Raw genomic sequence first — 17,943 nt, forward strand, 5'->3', positions numbered from 1 at the left:
GGGGGCTCGGGTATGGAGTATATATTGCCACATATCTGTACAACGCTGCCAACGCTTCGACTATACGTGTGACATGTTCAGGATTGATTCGTACTGGCAACCTCTCAAGAAAATGAGCACAGGCACCAACCACTTCTTGGAGGCTCTCGAAGGGCTTCGAAAGTCGTTCAAGCTTCCAGCCATCGAAGGTGCCATCGCTCTTATCACTGCAGAATCGGTTCAAGATGCTTTTCGGCAGTATCTCAACAGATGTCTCAAATCCACCAGCCTTAGCGCTTTAGCGCAACAACTGCCCGACTGGATGACTGTTGATCAGTACATATATGCAGCGAGGCGGGATCACCGAAACCCTGAACGATACATTGAGAAACAGTGTCTGCGTCAGCCCTATGAGTCTTTTCCCAATGCGGCACTATTTATCTTCAGGTTCATGCGGTTCTTGAAATCTTCTGGTCGACAGTTTGATGGACCGGAACTCAAGTGGGAGCAGACGTACGATCGCGATTTCAGTCGGTGCAAAAGGGGCCTGGTGTTGCTGGACTTCTTACTGCAGCAAGAAGAAATCCGTAGGCAGTGCCGGAGCATCTAGTAAGTCCGGGCGGGTAAACGGGTGAAAGTCTTTGACCCGTTCGCCGATGGCTGTCTCAATTGTTTCAACATTGATTTTTGGCATCTCAAAATAGCCTCTCCTCCATGTGCTCTGCTCGTCTTTCAAGATCGCCTTGGACTCTGCGAAATAGTCGTCGCTAATTTATTAGGTAGCATGATCTATGACCATGACCACATCAAGTCGGCCGTCAGCCTACATGAGGAAATCTCGCCTCGCTAGAAACAAGCACCACTAGCTTCGACTTCCATTGTTAATAGCCGGCCCAAGAACGTCGCTCAAGGCCGGACACGTGTTCCACAAGGTCGCCGAGATGCTCGACGAGCGCCTCAGCACGGGTATCGTTCCGATACTAAGTGCGGCAACACTACAGTTATGTGCCAGAACAAGTACCTTGCGCCTATTGGTGACAATACAAATGCCATCAACTTCTACAACCGCTTCTTCGACACCGAGGTTGGGATCTTACCCACACAAGATACACCGGACAACTGCGATTATATCGATCTTCGCGCGGCGCAAATCTCGCGATCAGTGCCATTTGACGATGGTTTCGAGGAGTCGAATATTATAAAATAAAGGTGGATTTATGTGGGATAAAAGTAGATCATCATAAAATGGACTAATAAGTAAACTAAATAAGTTACGATGAGTGTACGAATTTATCAGACAGAAAGTAAGCGGTAAAATATAGAATTTCGCGAGTTATTAAAATTGCACTAAGTTTTGAGCGACTTGAGGCCCTACAGGTGAGTCTTGGATGCATGGGTTGGTCTCTGGTTGGCGTTGTGGCCAAACATGTTTATGACATTATCGGATGGAAAAGGACAACTTGATCACATCATGGGCTCGGTTCGGTTTCCAATCCCTTCGCTCCAATTAAGTTGTCATTAATGATCGATCCCATTTGCTCTTTCATCGAAGCTCCATGCCCAACACTTAGTATCCGAATACCGACGCGGTCGCAATCCTCATCCGCTTACCATATAACCACAACGGCACGGTAAGAAGACCAAAAATGCCCATAAGCATGCCGAAGATTCCAAAAGCTTCAGCTGCCCCATCCTCTGCTATCCATTCCGACACGAAAAATGTCCAGGCAAACGCGATGATTGCACGCAGGATGGTGACCATAACAAAACAGTCTGCAGCAAGGGACGAATAGGAGTCGATCAACTGAAACACTAGTTAGTCGGTTTGGTCAGATAATTGAGTCGCCAATGGCACTTACATAGTTGAAACCAATCGACGGCACTTGCATCAGTCCAAACGAGATCATACCATAGCCAAACTCCAGCCCGACCCAGCCTTTGATCGAAGGATTCTGGGCGCAGAAGCCGAAGGTGAGGAAACCGGCTGTCGCAATCAAGAGCGCTGGGAACATGGTAGGCAGACGACTCTCTGGCTCTGCGTATCCGTGACTCTCATGCTTAGCCTGGCTCTTCAAGCGAGAGTCGGACAGCAGATAGGTGTATATGGCACCCAGGATGGAACCGATCAGAGCTCCAATATTGATCAGCCCAGAATTGGCGCCCCAGAGATATGGAGGCGCAGCAACAATCTGGGGACCAATGGTGGAGATGGTCACGATACCGCCGACCAAGCCACCGTAGTGAAGCATCACCACCCACGTACCTGGCAGCCCAAGGGTGCGCCAGGGCTGGATGAAGTGGTGCGCCCAGCCACCGGCGGGTTTCATGAAGCCGAGCGATCGGGCGAACGTATACGGCTTGTAGTCAGTCACGGTTGCGTGTGTTGGCGTCCGCTCGAGATGAGTTGCACCATCCTTCGGGGGAGCTCCGTACGTGAGCTCCGCGCCAGTCGGTGGCGTCGAAAACCGTGTGTAGAGCGTCTCGGGGACGAACAGCACTGTGCCTACAAAGACTGCTGCCGATAACGCACACCCGATCCAGAAGACATAAAACCATCCGATCGTGAACGCGATATAACCACCCGCGATACCTCCAATGATGGGTCCAATAACGAGGCAGACGGTGTACACCGTCTTGAAGCAGTGTCAGCCCACAAAAATTGATGGTTTATCGTTGATTCTTACCATTGCTCGTCCGCGCTCATCCATGAAGTACACATCACCAATCAAAGCCGGCGCAACCGTGTCCGCAGCGGCGCTGGCCATTCCTTGGAATATACGGGCAGCCAAAAGAGAATCATAGTTCGTAGCAAGACCGCACCACATGGTGCAAAGCGTCAACATCAACGTCGATGCAATGAGTACTGGTCGTCGACCGAGAATATTCGATAGTGGCACGAACCAGATATTGCCACCTCCCATCATCAACACATTGACCTGTGTAAGGATATCGAGTCAGTCATCATCGGGTTGGTACAGGATGGTGAACCTGTGCTTGGCTTACAGCTACTAGTCTAACCAAGACCGAGAAGGATCTCGGGTCTTGTGGATAGTTCATCATCCATAGCTGCAGTCCTGGAGCGATGCTGGAGGATGTAAAATTTGCGACCAGCGCGTATAACGACACGACGAGAAGTACCCCGTGTTTTCGCCATGTTGCCCAGTTGAGTGGATCTGCAGGATCTGCCGAAGGTCTTGGAAATCGAAGAGTGACATCGCCATCCCCCTGGGACTGTGCAGTTTCTGGGTCTGTTTTATCTGTATGATGCTCTACCGGTAGTATATATCAGTCATGGTGAACCGATTTGGGTAGGGCACAACACAGGGGCCTGAGGCGCGGTGTTGGAAATGAAATAACAAGAAAATTTAATCGCGTACCAATCAACACAACCGTTCCGGGCGGTGTGGCGTCTTTGACGTCAGCCTTCGAGAGGGCAAACGCGTGCTTCCAGCCCGACATATTGGTGACTGCTGGGTTCTGAATCTATTTCTCGGAAGAGTAAACAGTTCTAAACCACGCTACATCATACGACAATCGTCAGAGGATCCAGGCCATTCTTTATCATGCAGACAAGAAGAACGAATCCCCAGACCGTCCCCAGGCCCCCAACTTCCCCGGAATCTCCACGCCCTCCACTTGATCCGCTTCCCCATATCCACTGTGGATCGACTTTCCGGCGGTGGAGGTCACATAGGCGGCTAGCCTTCAAATCATGCAGGGGTATGATATATCTTAAGGTCAGGATTGGTTGACTCATTTGCCGAGGCTAGTTAATCTCAGTTCTCATAAGTGCGCCAATGTGATGTCGCTACGGAATTACCGGTGACAATGCTTGGCGGACTTTCCGGTGCGGAGGGTGAGGAGAAATATACTATATAAGCCGTCCAGATTGGCCGAGAGCGTCACTAGACACCGACTATAGCAGAACCATCGCGCCCAATCTCGATACTGATTCGATGGTTTTGATTTGCTATGCCGGTTTAGTGTCTAGCTGGAAGATCAAGAATGATTGATTGAACGTGGCGTAAACAGCTATTTCCAGCTACTTTAACTTAACGAGTGCGGCATTGCATTTATAATTCAGTGTCAATGTAGAAAGGTATGAAAGCCTTTGGTGGATCAATTAGAAACTCTCAATCATCTGGTTTCTGGGACATGCTGGTCGAGGCTTGTAATGTGACATGAAGTAGATCTGCGAGAAGCACATAAAGTCAGGTAACAATGATGAAGCTCCTGACTCGACGGTAACGGCGACGGCTGTACAGGCTGCGAGTCGCTGATAATATGGCACGAAGCTTTAAAGCTCAAACATCATTGGTATGACGATTATTCAACCATAACTAGGTTCCGATGTATCATTCTTTTCTCGAAGCTTTTGGTAGAATCGCACGGGCATTATAAAGTGGAACCCGGAAAGAGAGCTGATTGGTCAATCATGATTTATTCATGCTATCATTATCATTACTAATCTAATAAGGCTCCTCCTCCTCCTCTAGGCGGAGACAGGAGTGATTGTTGCAACCTCCTTCAAGTCCCGGCTGCTGAAACCGACACTAATGGTGAAGTCACCAGTGGGGATCAACCACTGCTGGGAGATGATGTCCCAGTAGCTGAGATCACGTCTCATCAACTCAAAGCCAACAGTCTGACTCTCGCCGGCGCCCAGGCAGACCTTCTCGAAGCCTCTGAGCTGGTATGGTGGGGTGCCTTCAGGGGCGCTGTCGGGGAAAGTGACGTAAAGCTGGGCAACAGTGGCGCCATCAACATCACCAGTGTTGCTGAGAGAGATGGTGACATTGTAAATAGACTCCCAAAGGGCGGGGTTACCGCCAGGGGCGGTAGCCTGAGCCTCGGCAGCCTCGGTGATGTCGTCGGCGAGAGCCTCGGTCTGGATGTCGGCGATCTCGAAAGTAGAGTACGAAAGACCAAAGCCAAATTCATAGCGAACCGAGATGTTGTTAGCATCAAAGTAACGGTAGTCGATCTCAAGCTTCTCGTCGAACCAAGACTGCCAGTCCTCGGCACCGGTAGTGTTGATGGCAGTAGTAGGGGGCGCGTTGTAGTCAGTGCCGTTGTAGGCAATGGTGTAGGGAAGTCTGCCAGAGGGGTTGACATCACCGTAGAGAACATCAACAAGGGAGTTGCCCGACTCCTGACCAGGGTAATGAGCGACCAGAATGGCGGTGACATTCTCGTGGTCAGCCCATGGTAGGGTGTTGATACCAGAAGAGTGAGTGATGACGATGGTGTTGCTGCAGTTGCTGGCAACGGAGGTAACGACGTCGTTACCGTTCCAGTCGACGGAAAGATGCTCGCGATCTGCAGCTTCCTCAGCGTAGGTCTTAAGGAGAACAATGCAGACATCAGGAGTTGACGGGATCCACAAAGTGGATACGTCGGAGGACTCGATCAGGGTGTTGTTGAGCCAGTATTGGACAAGGGAGCCGTCCTGGGCGGCACGAGCTTTGATGGCATCGAGCGGTGTGGTCAGGTAGGTGAAGCGACCAGTACCAGAACCACCACCAACAGCAAGGGTACCGTACTCAAAGTCTTCACTAATGTAGGCCCCGTTGGTATCCTCACCTGCATCGTTGCCGAAGACAGCAATCGACTTGGGTGCTTTCAAAGGAAGAGCGTTGTTTACATTCTTCAAAAGAATAGTAGCCTCAGCAGCGTGCCTGCGGATCACTGCGCCGTGCTCGCCACGGACATCACGGCTGTACTCGCCAGTGAAGTTCCACTCCTTCAGCCAGGTGTCACGAGGAGAGAAGGTGTTTAGGTCTGCGGAGGATTCATCAACACTGGGGAAGTCAACGTCCTGACCCAAGTAATAGTAAGGACTCATGATTCTGACAATCATGTCATCCAGACGGGTAATATCGAGGGTGCCGTTGTTGACGGCAGTGGTGACGTTGTTGCCCCAGAAAGAGCCGGCCTCGGGGTGCAGTCCATAGTTGCCGATACCACCGGGCATGTCCATATCCTGACCAGCTTCAATAGCAGCAACACCAGAGTGGGTACCACCCCAGTCGGACATGACATAACCCTGGAAGCCAAGTTCCTCCTTCAGGAGACCGTTCAAGGCCTTGCTGTTCTGGCAGCCGTAAGAACCGTTAAGGCGCTGGTATGAACACATGACACTGGCGACATTGGCCTTGACAGCATTGGCGAAGGGCCAGAGGTAAAGCTCGTGCATGGTTCTGTCGTCAATGTTGGCAGAGAGGGCCTCGAATGTGACATCGGTCAGAGTACCATTGGCGTCGAATTCTGGGTTGCGCATGGTCTCCTGCTCGTTACCAATGTAATGCTTGGCGGTTGCTTGAACACCGGCATCCTGGAAGCCTTTGATAGACTCCTCCATGGCCACACCAGTCAAGTAGGGATCAGGAGAGAAACCTTCCCAGTTTCTGCCGGAGTATGCAGAACGTCCCAGAGGGCCGGCAACGGGTGCAAGAGCAATCTGGGCACCCTTAGCCTTGAACTCCTCGCCCATAGCGTAAGCTCTTTCGTAGAGAATCTGCTTGTCCCAAGTACTGGCGGCGGTAACACCAGCTTCGAACACACTGGCGTAGTCGGCAACACGGATGGAAAGCGGACCATCTTGCAAACAAAGACCAGAGAAGTTGAGACGCGGAATGGGATAGATATTTCCAACGCATGGACCGGGAGTACCAGTGACCATGTCAGCCTTTTCTTGCAGAGTAAGCTCAGCAACAAAAGCCTTGGCTCTGGCAACAGAGTCCGCCCAGATACCCGTGGTAGAGATGTTGGCTAGCACAAGAAATTAGTTACGACAACGGCGCGGGATAATGCGACATGACGTACGTGAAGGGTAGACAGCTGGCGAAGAGCCATATTGTGTCAGGATGGTAGTATTCTCAGGCTGAACATAGCTGAAAGCATCTTCATCACGAGCGCCAGAGTCATATGCCTGGGCATTAACCGCAGGCAGTAGCAGAAGCGAGGACAGCAAGAGCGACCTTGGAGAAGCCATAGTGAATTGATGTGTGGCGTGAGGCTGTTGGACAACACAGAAGCCCTCATCACCGTGGGTATGTTAGAACTTATATAGACAGCCGATCGTGACCACCCACGATCGTACTCGGATACGAACACCATCATGTCCTTGCGTCCAAGTCTGGAAACCCCGCTTACACCGGCCTCAACTTTCCGAAGTCCAGCGCTTATCGGAGTATAGAGGCTATAAAGGTGAATAGTATTACGAGACTTGAAGACTTCTTGGTCCCGTTTCGATCCCCATGAATTGAGTTGTAAGCAATTACGATCCATAGAATCTCCATATCTTTTGCTGGGGAGCAGAAGAAGGACCGAGATCACACCGTGCCCATGGGCTTGCCGTAGGCTAATTGATTCATTGACGTTTGTGGGGTATACTGTGGAGTGCTGAAGAAAAAAAACATGGCGAGCATGGTTATGGCTGTCATATCCAAGAATATGGGATGGTCCACACTGATGACCGTGTGTATCCCCATGTTCGTCCACTCCGAAGTTCCGAGGTTTACCAGACTGGCTCGGCGAAGATGGTTCCTAACATGAAAACAAGCCCCGAGTGGGATAGAGACGATCATGTTCATACAGGGTTTAAAAGGGTTGGAAGGTTCATTCTAGACTAGGCTCTCCAAAGACTACCAATAACGGTCATCTGTGGCAGTTACTGAACGCAAGTCAGAACCTAGAAGGTCATGATTTGGGGCCCCGGTCGCCCATCCGGCAGTCTTTAACCCGGCAAATGGACTCCCGAGGCCGATGTTTAGCCATTAATCGCTCGCTAAAGCAAGGCAAGACTAGTACGTTTTTCTCCAGATCCATACAAATAACAATAGGATGATGACATGCAACTCCAGACTGGGGAAATGCATTCAAATTTCCAATCACCCCGCAATCGAATTCGGGCCTTTTCCCCATGGACGACTCCGTCTGATGGAAAACTCATGACAGTCACAAGGCCTTGGTGGTCGCGGTGAAGGGAGAACGCCGCAAGCTAGTCCTAGAGAAGCCGATGTGTTCGCGTATCTGATGCTGGTTTCCTGGGTTTCCTCGATGCATCACCCCAGAACCGGCTGATTGGGCCCTCATTCGAAGGTTTTTCGACCCGCAGTACTACGGTAAAGACCCAGGGGGAGCTAGGGCAAGTCCTCCGCATCGCGTCTCGCGTCCATGACCCCCAAATAAATCTTCAAAAGAATATGTGTCAATGACAAGCAGCCAGACTGTTCGGGACTGTGCACGGCAGGCAAACCGTGCAAGTGGACGAATTTCTAGCCCAAGAAATGCCCGATGTGCCGGATATCGGGAGAAAGTACAACGCGCTTTCACTCCACCCCACGATCATTTGCCCCGGGGGGCTTACGTCACTACTACTACTACTCTTACTACTACTACATTCTTGAGTCGAACATGGAGCATATCGTAATTCACATGAATCAGGAATAGATGGGAAGGTTAGCCCGTGAAATAGCCGGGTCTTTCCTCGATGCCTTTGAAGGGAGATTGCGAAATCCGGGATTGCATTTCTTTACCGTCCTGCACACATAAAGACGCCAGAATCTTGGCTCTCTGACTGTTACAGGTTACGAGAGAAGAAAAAAAAAAATTTTCGCCCTTCACGTGCGTCTCAACAGACCAGGTGATAACCATGTTTGTCTCTCAGAAAGATAGGTTGTCAACTGGGCCAACCAGTGGTGGCGCGGCAACCCAAGCGTGGCAAGTGTTTTCAGCCCTACGATCGACATGACGGCCCATTGCATGAGATGCTGCTGTTCTTGCTGGTTGGGATGTCGAACATCTGACTGGCGTGTCACTCTGGTACCTCGTGATCATTGGTGGCTGCTGGGTCGTAAGTCGGACTTGTCATGCAAGGAAAGCAACTAGTCTAGGTACAGTATCCTGCACAAATTTGGAAGGGTTCAGACTCGCTTTATTGTTGAACACCCAGACAGTGCAGGATCCAGCGAAAAGGGTGCGGTAGTCTGCAGAGTCGGCTCTGCTGTTAGTGCTTCTCGGCCGGACGAGTAATCAGCAAACAGCGTGCAATGTGCAGAGTGTCTGAAGTAGAGACCGAGCCCTGGGTCTATAAGAAACGTAGATCCGCGTGCATGTTCCATCGTAGTTCTTGCGCTTGTTCGGCTTGGTCAAGGGGAGCAGAGATGCTCATAGGTCTAGAGCTTGGAACTTATCATGTCATATTTCGGGGATACTAAGGCGAGACAAAAGCACCGCAATGCGGCCATCAGTGGTTCGTTGCTCTACTATGCCAACATCCCATGCTGCTGCGCCAGATAGCAAACATTGACCTTGGTCCAAAGGCGACTTTGTAGTAATGCATTTTCCGAGTTCACAGTAACATGATGCATTGACCTGGGGAACCCGTTGCCTACATTATCTGCTTGGCGTCACATGCATGCTAACCTTGGGATGGACGAACTCAAGACCACAAATATACATTGAACAATACACCACTGCGCATTATTGATATGTGTCTGTCGACTTGACGAACGTGCCATTCGCTTCTACTTTGCGATATCCTCGACAGTAGTGTTTCTGTTCGGAAGACATGCGTATCAGGTTTGGAGCTCTGTGGCTAGATAAGTGGACACATTGGAATGTTGTGGTGGTCAATCAGACGCCTCGGAGTTTAATGGCTATACTCACAGCCACAAGGCTTTTGAGAAGGCAGGTTGGCAGGTACAGCCACAAGGCTTTTGAGAAGGCAGGTTGGCAGGTACAGCCACAAGGCTTTTTGGATGGCAGGCAAGGCAGGTCACTACAGCCACAAGCTGGCCAGTTTGGCGCCGCGTGGATAGCTCTGGCCAATAATGGGCGGCGTTTTGTTAATCGGAGCTCCACAGTCCGAGGTGCCGGGCGAAATTCAGTTCATCATCGACCTCGTAGCTATCGATCACGCCTCGCCCTCGCCCTCGCCCTCGCCTAGCCATTCTCACCCGATTAAACTCGTCGACAACGACACCTCTCCGCTCCCCGCAATCTGCCCAATTGCAACCCCCATACCACCATGCAAGGGCTCACTCGATCGACGACAACCGCCATGCTGGCATCCCGCCAGCTTCTGCGCCAGCCCGTCACGGCCAGCGCAGTCGCCAGAATAGTCGCGCAGCGCATGTACGCCACACCCTCCGGCCCCCCGCCCACCGGCTTCAGGCAGAAGAGGCCCATCTCATGGCACGAGGACAAGGAGAGCACACTGGACAAGGCCGGCCGATACTTCCTCATGACGGAGATGTTCAGGGGAATGTATGTGGCACTGGAGCAGTTCTTCAGACAACCGTATGTTTTGGCGGCGTTGGTCTTGGTTTCCGACCCGACCCCGGCCCCGACCCGACCTGGAGCCGAAGGACTGAAACGCTGATGGTCGAACGACAGATACACAATCTTCTACCCTTTCGAGAAGGGTCCCATCTCCCCCAGGTTCCGTGGCGAGCACGCCTTGAGACGGTATCCCTCGGGCGAGGAGCGATGCATTGCTTGCAAGCTCTGCGAGGCCGTATGTCTTCGTCTTTATCTCTGTCTCTTCTGGTCCAATGCTACCGAAGGTGCGGGAAATGCTGACACGTTTTACTTGCACAGGTCTGCCCTGCCCAGGCCATCACAATTGAAGCCGAGGAGCGTGCGGATGGATCCCGAAGAACGACGCGGTACGATATCGACATGACCAAGTGCATCTACTGTGGTTTCTGCCAGGAGTCGTGTCCCGTCGACGCCATTGTGGAGTCGCCCAACGCAGAGTACGCTACGGAGACGAGAGAGGAGCTGCTGTACAACAAGGAGAAGTTGCTGGCCAACGGTGACAAGTGGGAGCCTGAGCTGGCGGCAGTCATCAAGGCCGACCAGCCTTACCGATAAAGGAGCGAGGTGCGCCCTCGGGGTCGATGGGGCTGACGGGGTGACGGGCGTACGATGGAAAAATTACAGGACTGTACATATTACGTAGAGCCGAAGAGCATTTTCTTTGTTGTGCCATGTTACCATCATGTCCTATCCACTACGGAGCACCTGAGGTATAGATGGGTTATTTCATGTTGGTACCGTCGGTGCCATGTGCGTGCTTGCCCATAGACGCCGAGTTGTGTGTGCCACGTGAATATAAACTCGAAACAGATAGTATTGTCAGTTTTTGTATTTGGGGTTTTTTTTTGGTCATCAACCCAGTACTGCTAGATAGACAAGAGATGACATTGACGGCTTCATGACAAGTTCTATATTATTATCATGCTCACCATGGTTTTGTATCGTTACCACTTTTGTTGGCTTTTAATTATGAGGCATCTCATTCGCTGTAGCAATAGCAGCAGCAGCAGCAGCAGCAGCAGTAACAAAAACAGGTAGCCAGTGGAAAGCTCGCAAAAGGTCACGTGAAGCCTCTCCAGAGAACCCACTTAAACAAAATCTTGGGGGCTGATAGGCCTCGCTAGGCTTGGCTAGCTCCCCGGGAGCTCTCTGAGAAATTTATCATGACTTGCCTCCATTTGCTCTACTCCGTACTCGATCCCATCTGAAGCCTGACCTGAGTTCTAAACCACCCCCCATCACCCACGTCATTTCTCGAGACCAACTCACCACCTCGCCGCCCATCAGCAATCCCAATTGACTCCTTCGCATCCGCCATCATGTTCCGCACAGCACTAGTCCGTACTGCTGCCTCGGCTTCCCGTATCGCCGCTCGCCCCGTCGCCAGCGCCAGCGCCCGCGCCCCCATCCTTAGAGTCGCCCTGCCTGCCACGTCGAGAATCGCTGCCTTCAAGACCGTTCGCATGTACTCTGCCGCCTCGGGCCTGAAGAAGGACGAGGTTGAGGGTCGCATCATGGGCATTCTGCAGAGCTTCGACAAGGTCAACGACACAAGCAACGTAGGTTTTACCCCTGGAGTGCTGTATCGGATGGCATGGCCTTCGCCCTGACCATCAAGATCCCGATAACGGCAGTGGGAAACCCACCCTCCGTCCCCGAACAGGATCGGGGCATTCTGGCTGACAGCGTTCTCTGCAAACAGATCAAGCCCACTGCCCACTTCGCAAACGACCTGGGTCTGGACAGCTTGGACACGGTTGAGGTTGTCATGGCGATAGAGGAGGAGTTCAGCATCGAGATCCCCGACAAGGATGCAGATGGCATTCACAGCGGTAAGCGGCTCTTCTAAGAGAAATCCCCCTACCTCCCTCCCTGGAAACGTCCAGGCGCAAACCCAAAGAAACCTCATCTAACAATCAAACCTCCCGACAGTGGACAAGGCTGTTGAGTACATCGTCAGCCAACCCGATGCCAACTAAATTATTCCCAACCCTGTATATTAATCTACGCCACTCTGCCCCCTCATCTTCGATAGAACGACAGGTACCTGGCAGAACGGCCATGCCTGCTCAGAAGGAACGACGCGATGGGACAATCGCCTCGAGATACCGTGGGATCCGTTAATGGTCAAGCATGGATATACGGAGAAACCGCGAGACCATGGTGTGTGATAGTATGAAAAGAAGCGTGTCGCGCCTCCTTGTACTAGTGTATAGATCTTTTCTCCATTTACATGTTCCAACAAAGGATACACATACATATAAACACAAGGTGCTGTGCTCTTGGCTTCCAAGTCTTCTGACTACGCAAACCTCCCACCCACAATGACTAAATCTGGCAACGAATTTGGCCCACGCTTGTAAACACGTTTTGGCGACACAACACCAGAGATTTGAGGACAGCAGCTTCCCACTCGGAGCACGAATCCCATCGCTACCCGTCTATGCGCGGCACCGTAGCGAGGTCACGCGGAGTGCAAGACATGCTTACCCAAGGTATGCTTACCAATAACCGGCTCCTTCCGAGTATAGCATATCTCCACGTACCCACCCACCCATCGATGCCTTCGCCCCTCATTCCATTCAACACGAAAGCGCTTCTCTGCATTGCCAACTCAGATCCAAAAGTAACAAGATTCAAGGTATACATAGGAATCAACTAACAATGGCCGACTCAAAAATCACGCTTTACACCACCAAGACCCCGAATGGGCTGAAGGCGTCCATCCTTTTGGAGGAGTTGGGCTTGAAGTATACCGTATAACCACCCCCGCCGTGCAGCCATGATTTCTATCTACACCAGACTGACAAGATGCACAGCTTCATGCAATCGATTTTGGCAAGGACGAGCAGAAGGTAATGCCACTATTTCCCCCACACAGTGCCTCCACGCCATTCAACACCCCCATCCCCCCCAACAACAACAACATAATGTCAAGCAGCCCTGTTTTCCCCGGACAACAAGGGGACCGCCGGCTGATTATCATATCTCCAGGAACCATGGTTTCTCGAGATCAATCCCAATGGCCGTATCCCAGCCATCACAGACACTTTCACGGATGGCAGCACAATTCGCATCTTCGAGAGCGGATCCATCCTCCAGTATCTAGTAGAGCGCTATGATACCGATCACAAGATCTCGTACCCCAGGGGCACCCGGGAGTATTGGGAAGTGAACAACTGGGTATGTCGTTGTCTTGCCAAGGCCATTCATTGGGAACCACGCGAATGACTTATATACTCCGTTCCACAGCTTCACTGGCAGATGGGTGGTCTGGGGCCGATGCAGGGGTGAGTTGGGACTTCCTAAGGCTCCGTGGGGTCACTGGTGCTAATGCTATGGTTCTCAGTCAAGCAAACCACTTCTTCCGTGCGTTTTACCAGTCCGCCTGTTGGTGGATTAAAACTAGAGATCGGCTCACTGCTGATCTGCTTTAGGATATGCCCCTGAGAAGATCGAGTACGGCATCAATCGCTATCAGAACGAGACCAAGCGACTCTATCGTGTCCTGTCGAAACAACTTGAGACCTCGACATCAGGATACCTAGTCGGCGACCGCCTGACCATTGCGGATATCGCCTGTTTTGGATGGGTGTCTGCTAGTTGTGCGTCTCCGTTCTCTCTATGTCTCTCTCTCTCCCTCTCTAAGCCATCATGTCGACTGGCGGGCGTAACGCTGACAGTAATATAGCATGGGCAGGTATTTCATTGGATAACTTTCCCAAGTTGAAGGAGTGGGTGAATCTTTGCCGAAAGCGTGAAGGCTTCCAGAAGGGCTCCAACGTGCCGCCTGCAAAGGAGGGTCCATCTCTGAGTAATGAAGAAATCGCGAAGCAGGCCAGAGAATGGATCATGAAGGGCATGCAGGAGGATGCCGCGAAGAAAGATGGGCCATAGAGACATCTCACATCAACATGACTGCTTGCGATTTTGGAATGGAGATGATCTTTGACTCCATCCACAAAAGTGCGGAAAGAGTGAACGGAAGACATGATTAGGCGCCACACACCCCCAGGCACCAGTTACAGAAGACTGTCAGTCAAACCATTCAACCATTGGAACAAGCCCTGCCCCATGCCGAACTTTTGGTTGCTCCGTTATGGTGTCTCACCTGCCATCCCCGTTTCTGCACGCCCCGTTTATGTTTCCGCCGGGGTACGTGTAGTCCTTGGGGTGCGTCGCCAGGTTGTGGCGGCAGTTGGCATAACCCACCCATATGGTATAGGGGAATGTGCTGCCAAGGGAGCCTGACTTTCCCTTGCTGTAGCTGCAGCAGTTGAATTCGATACAGTTGATGTACTTGGCCACTGTTTTACAGTAGGTATGGGTCTCAGCATCCTGCTCCTGTGTTCAGAAAGAAGAGTCAACATTCGCGTCCTGCAGATATCAATTTTGGGAGGAGCCTTCTTCTTCTTCTTCTTCCTTTTCTTTTTCTTTTTCGTGGCTAAGCAGTGGACCCGAGAACTTGGCGCACCACCCAGACTTGCAGCCTATCAAATACCCACTCATCATATCAAGGGTCAAGGACAACAAGTCGCCTAAGTCCATTAGGCTGATATAGAATCATTGATGAGACTCAGCGCGGTTGTGCAAGCTCTCGTGTTCACCGTCTGGTGGCTTTTAACTTACCGAACAGAAATATGTTCCGGTCGTGTCGTAGCAGCTCAGCCGCCGGCATTGGTTCCCCGGTGATCCGCACTGCCCTCCGAGTTTCACGAGTCGCACCTTGGCGTCCTTTGGGTTTGTTTCCTTAGCCTTGCGATTACACAATGGTGAGGAAGGGGGGGGGCTCTGTTACCTACCTGGATCTTGTTTTTCTGTCCGGTAGCCATGTTGCCACACTGAAACTTCGTAAAGTCGGCGTCCCCGGGGAAGTACCGCGGCTTGGGTAGGTCGCCGTCGTCGGTCAGAGTGATGTTGCGGGTCTCGGCCTCGAGGGAGTCGTCCGGATCATAGTTGGGATTGATCGCCATGATTTGGGCATAGACATCCTATTTCACAGTAACGGGATAGTTAAACACTACTTCCGGCGTAGCTGTTGAGCATATGTTTAACGTACCTCCACAGTACCAGTTAGTCTCGTCGGTTTATCGCCAGGAAAGATGGGCCCGGTCCATATCATTCCTTCGTCAACGTCAAGCCCTCGTGATATTCCCTGCAGGGCAGATCCCATGGTCTTTATAAGCGCATGTTAACATAACATTCCGGCTGGTGGAATGGATATTCGAAGTCTGATCTTGAGCACACATACCAAGGGAATGCCTACGAGCGCCAGTAGTAATCTGGCTGCAACCATACTGACAAGCGGCAGAGTAGATAGTAGTGATGTCGTTACTTGGGGAGGATGCTTTTGAAGGTGATCTCTACCTGACTTGGGATACCTACAGGTCAAATACAATCACTCGAGATTTGCATAGGCCCGCGCAGTACGTCAAGATGTGCTACAAGCTTCCAAATCCTGCGTCTACGTTCCTTCGGTAGTTCCACAATAAACCTGAACCATTAATCATTCGTCGATGAGCCTCTCCGGGACTTCCACCTAGAACCAAACAAACCATCTGTTCTTAAGAAGGTATGAGTGCCAGGACCTGGGCAAAATTCCGTCCGATGTACCTGCGGATCAGGTATCCACGGGTGAGATATTTGTGGGTGGGATATCTACCAGGTTAGTGCCCACAGGCAGAATAACCATGGAAATGTTATCAGACATGTGGACTTTTCATGAATTTGTTGTGATAGGATCAGAGCCACGCACTTTGTACATCAAAGTCGACGAGTTCAGCAACCCATCATGGTTATCAAAACCATCACTCGGAGCCATTCGGTTCCCGCGAAGAATGGCGGTTTAGTACATGCAAAGCTCTCTCATATTTCTACTAGACCGCGCAACTAGCGCGCAAGTTTTATTGATCATAGCACGGTTGTGCCTTTTGGGCCACCCTCAATTAATAAAAACTCTAACTGCGCATCTTGCGCATCTTGCGCATCTTGCGTATCTCATCCTAGTACTTCGAATCAGGATTACTTTAAAACAGTAGTTAGGCTCTCGTTGAAAGGCAGTATGGCAGAACAAAGTCTATTGCAAGTAATCCATCAAATATCCACACGAAGGCTAGCCTACATCTGTATCCCAAAGTCAGCCCACCTTCTGCTTCTTCACATCCCTCGCCCTACCAAGGCTCTAGCGTAAAACTGAAGTGCGGTTGAGGGGTTTCATTTGCACTCTCCGTTCACGCTCCCACCAGGATAAGGGTAATCTGTTGGTCGCTTCGAACTCGGATGGTTGCAGTTGGCGTAGCCAGTCCAGACGCTGTATGGCTTATTTGTAAACCCTATGGAACCGGAACGCCCAGTGCTCCCCATGCAGCACTGCATTCGAATGAAGTTGACCCAGTCACCGATGTCCTTACAAGGGGCATGCGTTTCTGCATCCTGTTCCTGTAAGTTCAAGTCATGATTAGCCTCAAGATGTAAAAGAAAAAGAAAGACAAAAACTCTGAACAGTTATCTCTGTCTAGTGTTGTGTTACATACCGAGCAGAAGTAGGAACCAGTGGTCCCGTCACAAGTCAGACGCCGGCATTGTCGTCCTGGGGACCCACATGTTCCTCCCAGATGCTGAAGATAACTCACGCTGCTCTGAGGACCTGTCAGTTCTGGTGCTGGGATTTTAGATAAGATTTCAAATTACCCCAATGTCAACATCGGTTCCAGTTGCGATGTTGCCACAACTCATGCTCGAATCTCGTCTCCCGACCGAGGTATGATTGGAGTTGATGGCCTCAAATGAATCATCTGGACTATAGTCCGGATTGATCGCGGTGATCTGACCGAGTATATCCTGACCCAAACTGTTCAGCACGATCTGCTCCACACGTCCGGTGCTATGAAGCGTCGAACCATACCTTTGCACTCCCGGTAAGCACCGTTGGCTTTTCGCCTGGAAAGATTGACCCGGTCCATATCATCCCGTCAATGTCGTAGTGACGGGTGTCTAGATTGATGGACAGCGCAAGGGCCTACAAGTTCGTCAGTATATACCACAAAATCGGCCATAGATTGTGGTTGAGCTCAAGGCGGACATACTGTGGTCACGGCTGTGATGACGAGCAGTAGCTTTGGAGCAATCATGACGTCAGATGGCGCTTGAAGAGTCTTGGAAGCGGAATCTATATCTCGTTGTAAAGGCAAAAATGCAGCAAGTGTTGGTCGGAAGGCATGCGATGGTTGTCTGTGGAGCAAGCAGAAGTGAAAAGTAGGTCTGGCATTCATACCTCTCTTATACTCTCCAGCCGCAAGGCTCGTCTTCAGGCGGATCATGATCCCATAAGATTCCCTTCACCGAATGAATGTCTAGATGTTCTAAACAATGGCAAATTTAGAATCATATCTGACTTACAGCTTACATACATTATAGTTGTGACATAAATATCTAGAGACTTCACCTAGTGCAGGGGTTCCTGCACAGTTGTTCTCAGCCGCTTACCACCATGGGTCATATCTCGGCATATCTGCTCCACCTCAATGACCATCAAGTTCTGTTGTATATCAAAACATTCTCCTATGGTCAATAATGTCTGTTTTGTGCCAGCTCTGTAAGTTGCCGAAGTTTTGAGTCCGAGATGAGTTCAAGATGCGA

General features: G+C 51.0%; 8 protein-coding genes across 8 annotated transcripts; 4 read left to right on the forward strand and 4 right to left on the reverse strand.

Moving 5' to 3' along the window:
• Positions 1–112: 112 nt before the first annotated feature.
• On the forward strand, positions 113–1,186 carry BKA67DRAFT_697388 (uncharacterized protein; the record flags this gene model as incomplete). The annotated part of the gene is made up of 3 exons (XM_046109374.1): positions 113–588; positions 763–796; positions 878–1,186. The coding sequence occupies 3 exons, from the start codon at positions 113–115 to the stop codon at positions 1,184–1,186; spliced, it is 819 nt and encodes a 272-aa protein (XP_045950948.1).
• A 176-nt stretch (positions 1,187–1,362) lies between these two features.
• On the reverse strand, positions 1,363–3,546 carry BKA67DRAFT_589141 (major facilitator superfamily transporter). The gene is made up of 5 exons (XM_046104425.1): positions 3,357–3,546; positions 2,983–3,248; positions 2,664–2,915; positions 1,839–2,612; positions 1,363–1,783 (listed from the first exon to the last, which is right to left on the reverse strand). The coding sequence occupies exons 1-5, from the start codon at positions 3,436–3,438 to the stop codon at positions 1,547–1,549; spliced, it is 1,611 nt and encodes a 536-aa protein (XP_045950949.1). The 5' UTR covers positions 3,439–3,546; the 3' UTR covers positions 1,363–1,546.
• An 855-nt stretch (positions 3,547–4,401) lies between these two features.
• Positions 4,402–7,326, reverse strand: BKA67DRAFT_146951 (beta-glucosidase-related glycosidase). The gene is made up of 2 exons (XM_046095096.1): positions 6,805–7,326; positions 4,402–6,750 (listed from the first exon to the last, which is right to left on the reverse strand). The coding sequence occupies exons 1-2, from the start codon at positions 6,971–6,973 to the stop codon at positions 4,472–4,474; spliced, it is 2,448 nt and encodes an 815-aa protein (XP_045950950.1). The 5' UTR covers positions 6,974–7,326; the 3' UTR covers positions 4,402–4,471.
• Positions 7,327–10,045: 2,719 nt separating this feature from the next.
• BKA67DRAFT_528642 (uncharacterized protein) lies at positions 10,046–10,860 on the forward strand (the record flags this gene model as incomplete). The annotated part of the gene is made up of 3 exons (XM_046098967.1): positions 10,046–10,284; positions 10,381–10,501; positions 10,585–10,860. The coding sequence occupies 3 exons, from the start codon at positions 10,046–10,048 to the stop codon at positions 10,858–10,860; spliced, it is 636 nt and encodes a 211-aa protein (XP_045950951.1).
• Positions 10,861–11,624: 764 nt separating this feature from the next.
• Positions 11,625–12,284, forward strand: BKA67DRAFT_596445 (acyl carrier protein-like protein; the record flags this gene model as incomplete). Its single annotated transcript, XM_046105299.1, has 3 exons — positions 11,625–11,864; positions 12,008–12,137; positions 12,238–12,284. 3 exons carry the CDS (start codon positions 11,625–11,627, stop codon positions 12,282–12,284), a joined length of 417 nt encoding a protein of 138 aa, XP_045950952.1.
• A 685-nt stretch (positions 12,285–12,969) lies between these two features.
• BKA67DRAFT_528986 (glutathione S-transferase) lies at positions 12,970–14,202 on the forward strand (the record flags this gene model as incomplete). The annotated part of the gene is made up of 7 exons (XM_046099000.1): positions 12,970–13,062; positions 13,125–13,160; positions 13,300–13,488; positions 13,558–13,595; positions 13,655–13,674; positions 13,743–13,910; positions 13,997–14,202. The coding sequence occupies 7 exons, from the start codon at positions 12,970–12,972 to the stop codon at positions 14,200–14,202; spliced, it is 750 nt and encodes a 249-aa protein (XP_045950953.1).
• Positions 14,203–14,412: 210 nt separating this feature from the next.
• On the reverse strand, positions 14,413–15,601 carry BKA67DRAFT_665625 (uncharacterized protein; the record flags this gene model as incomplete). Its single annotated transcript, XM_046108576.1, has 4 exons — positions 14,413–14,649; positions 15,108–15,296; positions 15,365–15,481; positions 15,557–15,601. 4 exons carry the CDS (start codon positions 15,599–15,601, stop codon positions 14,413–14,415), a joined length of 588 nt encoding a protein of 195 aa, XP_045950954.1.
• An 867-nt stretch (positions 15,602–16,468) lies between these two features.
• Positions 16,469–17,836, reverse strand: BKA67DRAFT_652129 (uncharacterized protein; the record flags this gene model as incomplete). The annotated part of the gene is made up of 8 exons (XM_046106100.1): positions 16,469–16,743; positions 16,839–16,943; positions 16,996–17,145; positions 17,210–17,323; positions 17,391–17,473; positions 17,579–17,640; positions 17,715–17,736; positions 17,791–17,836. The coding sequence occupies 8 exons, from the start codon at positions 17,834–17,836 to the stop codon at positions 16,519–16,521; spliced, it is 807 nt and encodes a 268-aa protein (XP_045950955.1). The 3' UTR covers positions 16,469–16,518.
• Between the last annotated feature and the right edge of the window lie 107 nt (positions 17,837–17,943).

Source organism: Truncatella angustata (genome assembly GCF_020726525.1).
Source record: "Truncatella angustata strain MPI-SDFR-AT-0073 chromosome Unknown BKA67scaffold_15, whole genome shotgun sequence".
Lineage (NCBI taxonomy): Eukaryota > Fungi > Ascomycota > Sordariomycetes > Amphisphaeriales > Sporocadaceae > Truncatella > Truncatella angustata.

Coding starts and splice junctions, on each gene's coding strand:
- BKA67DRAFT_589141 (XM_046104425.1), bottom strand. CDS start 3,438: ATGTCGGGCTGGAAGCACGCGTTTGCCCTCTCGAAGGCTGACGTCAAA. Junction 3,249..3,356: donor CGGAACGGTTGTGTTGATTG/GTACGCGATTAA, acceptor TACTACCGGTAG/AGCATCATACAGATAAAACA. Junction 1,784..1,838: donor CGTCGATTGGTTTCAACTAT/GTAAGTGCCATT, acceptor CTAGTGTTTCAG/TTGATCGACTCCTATTCGTC.
- BKA67DRAFT_146951 (XM_046095096.1), bottom strand. CDS start 6,973: ATGGCTTCTCCAAGGTCGCTCTTGCTGTCCTCGCTTCTGCTACTGCCT. Junction 6,751..6,804: donor GCCAGCTGTCTACCCTTCAC/GTACGTCATGTC, acceptor TTCTTGTGCTAG/CCAACATCTCTACCACGGGT.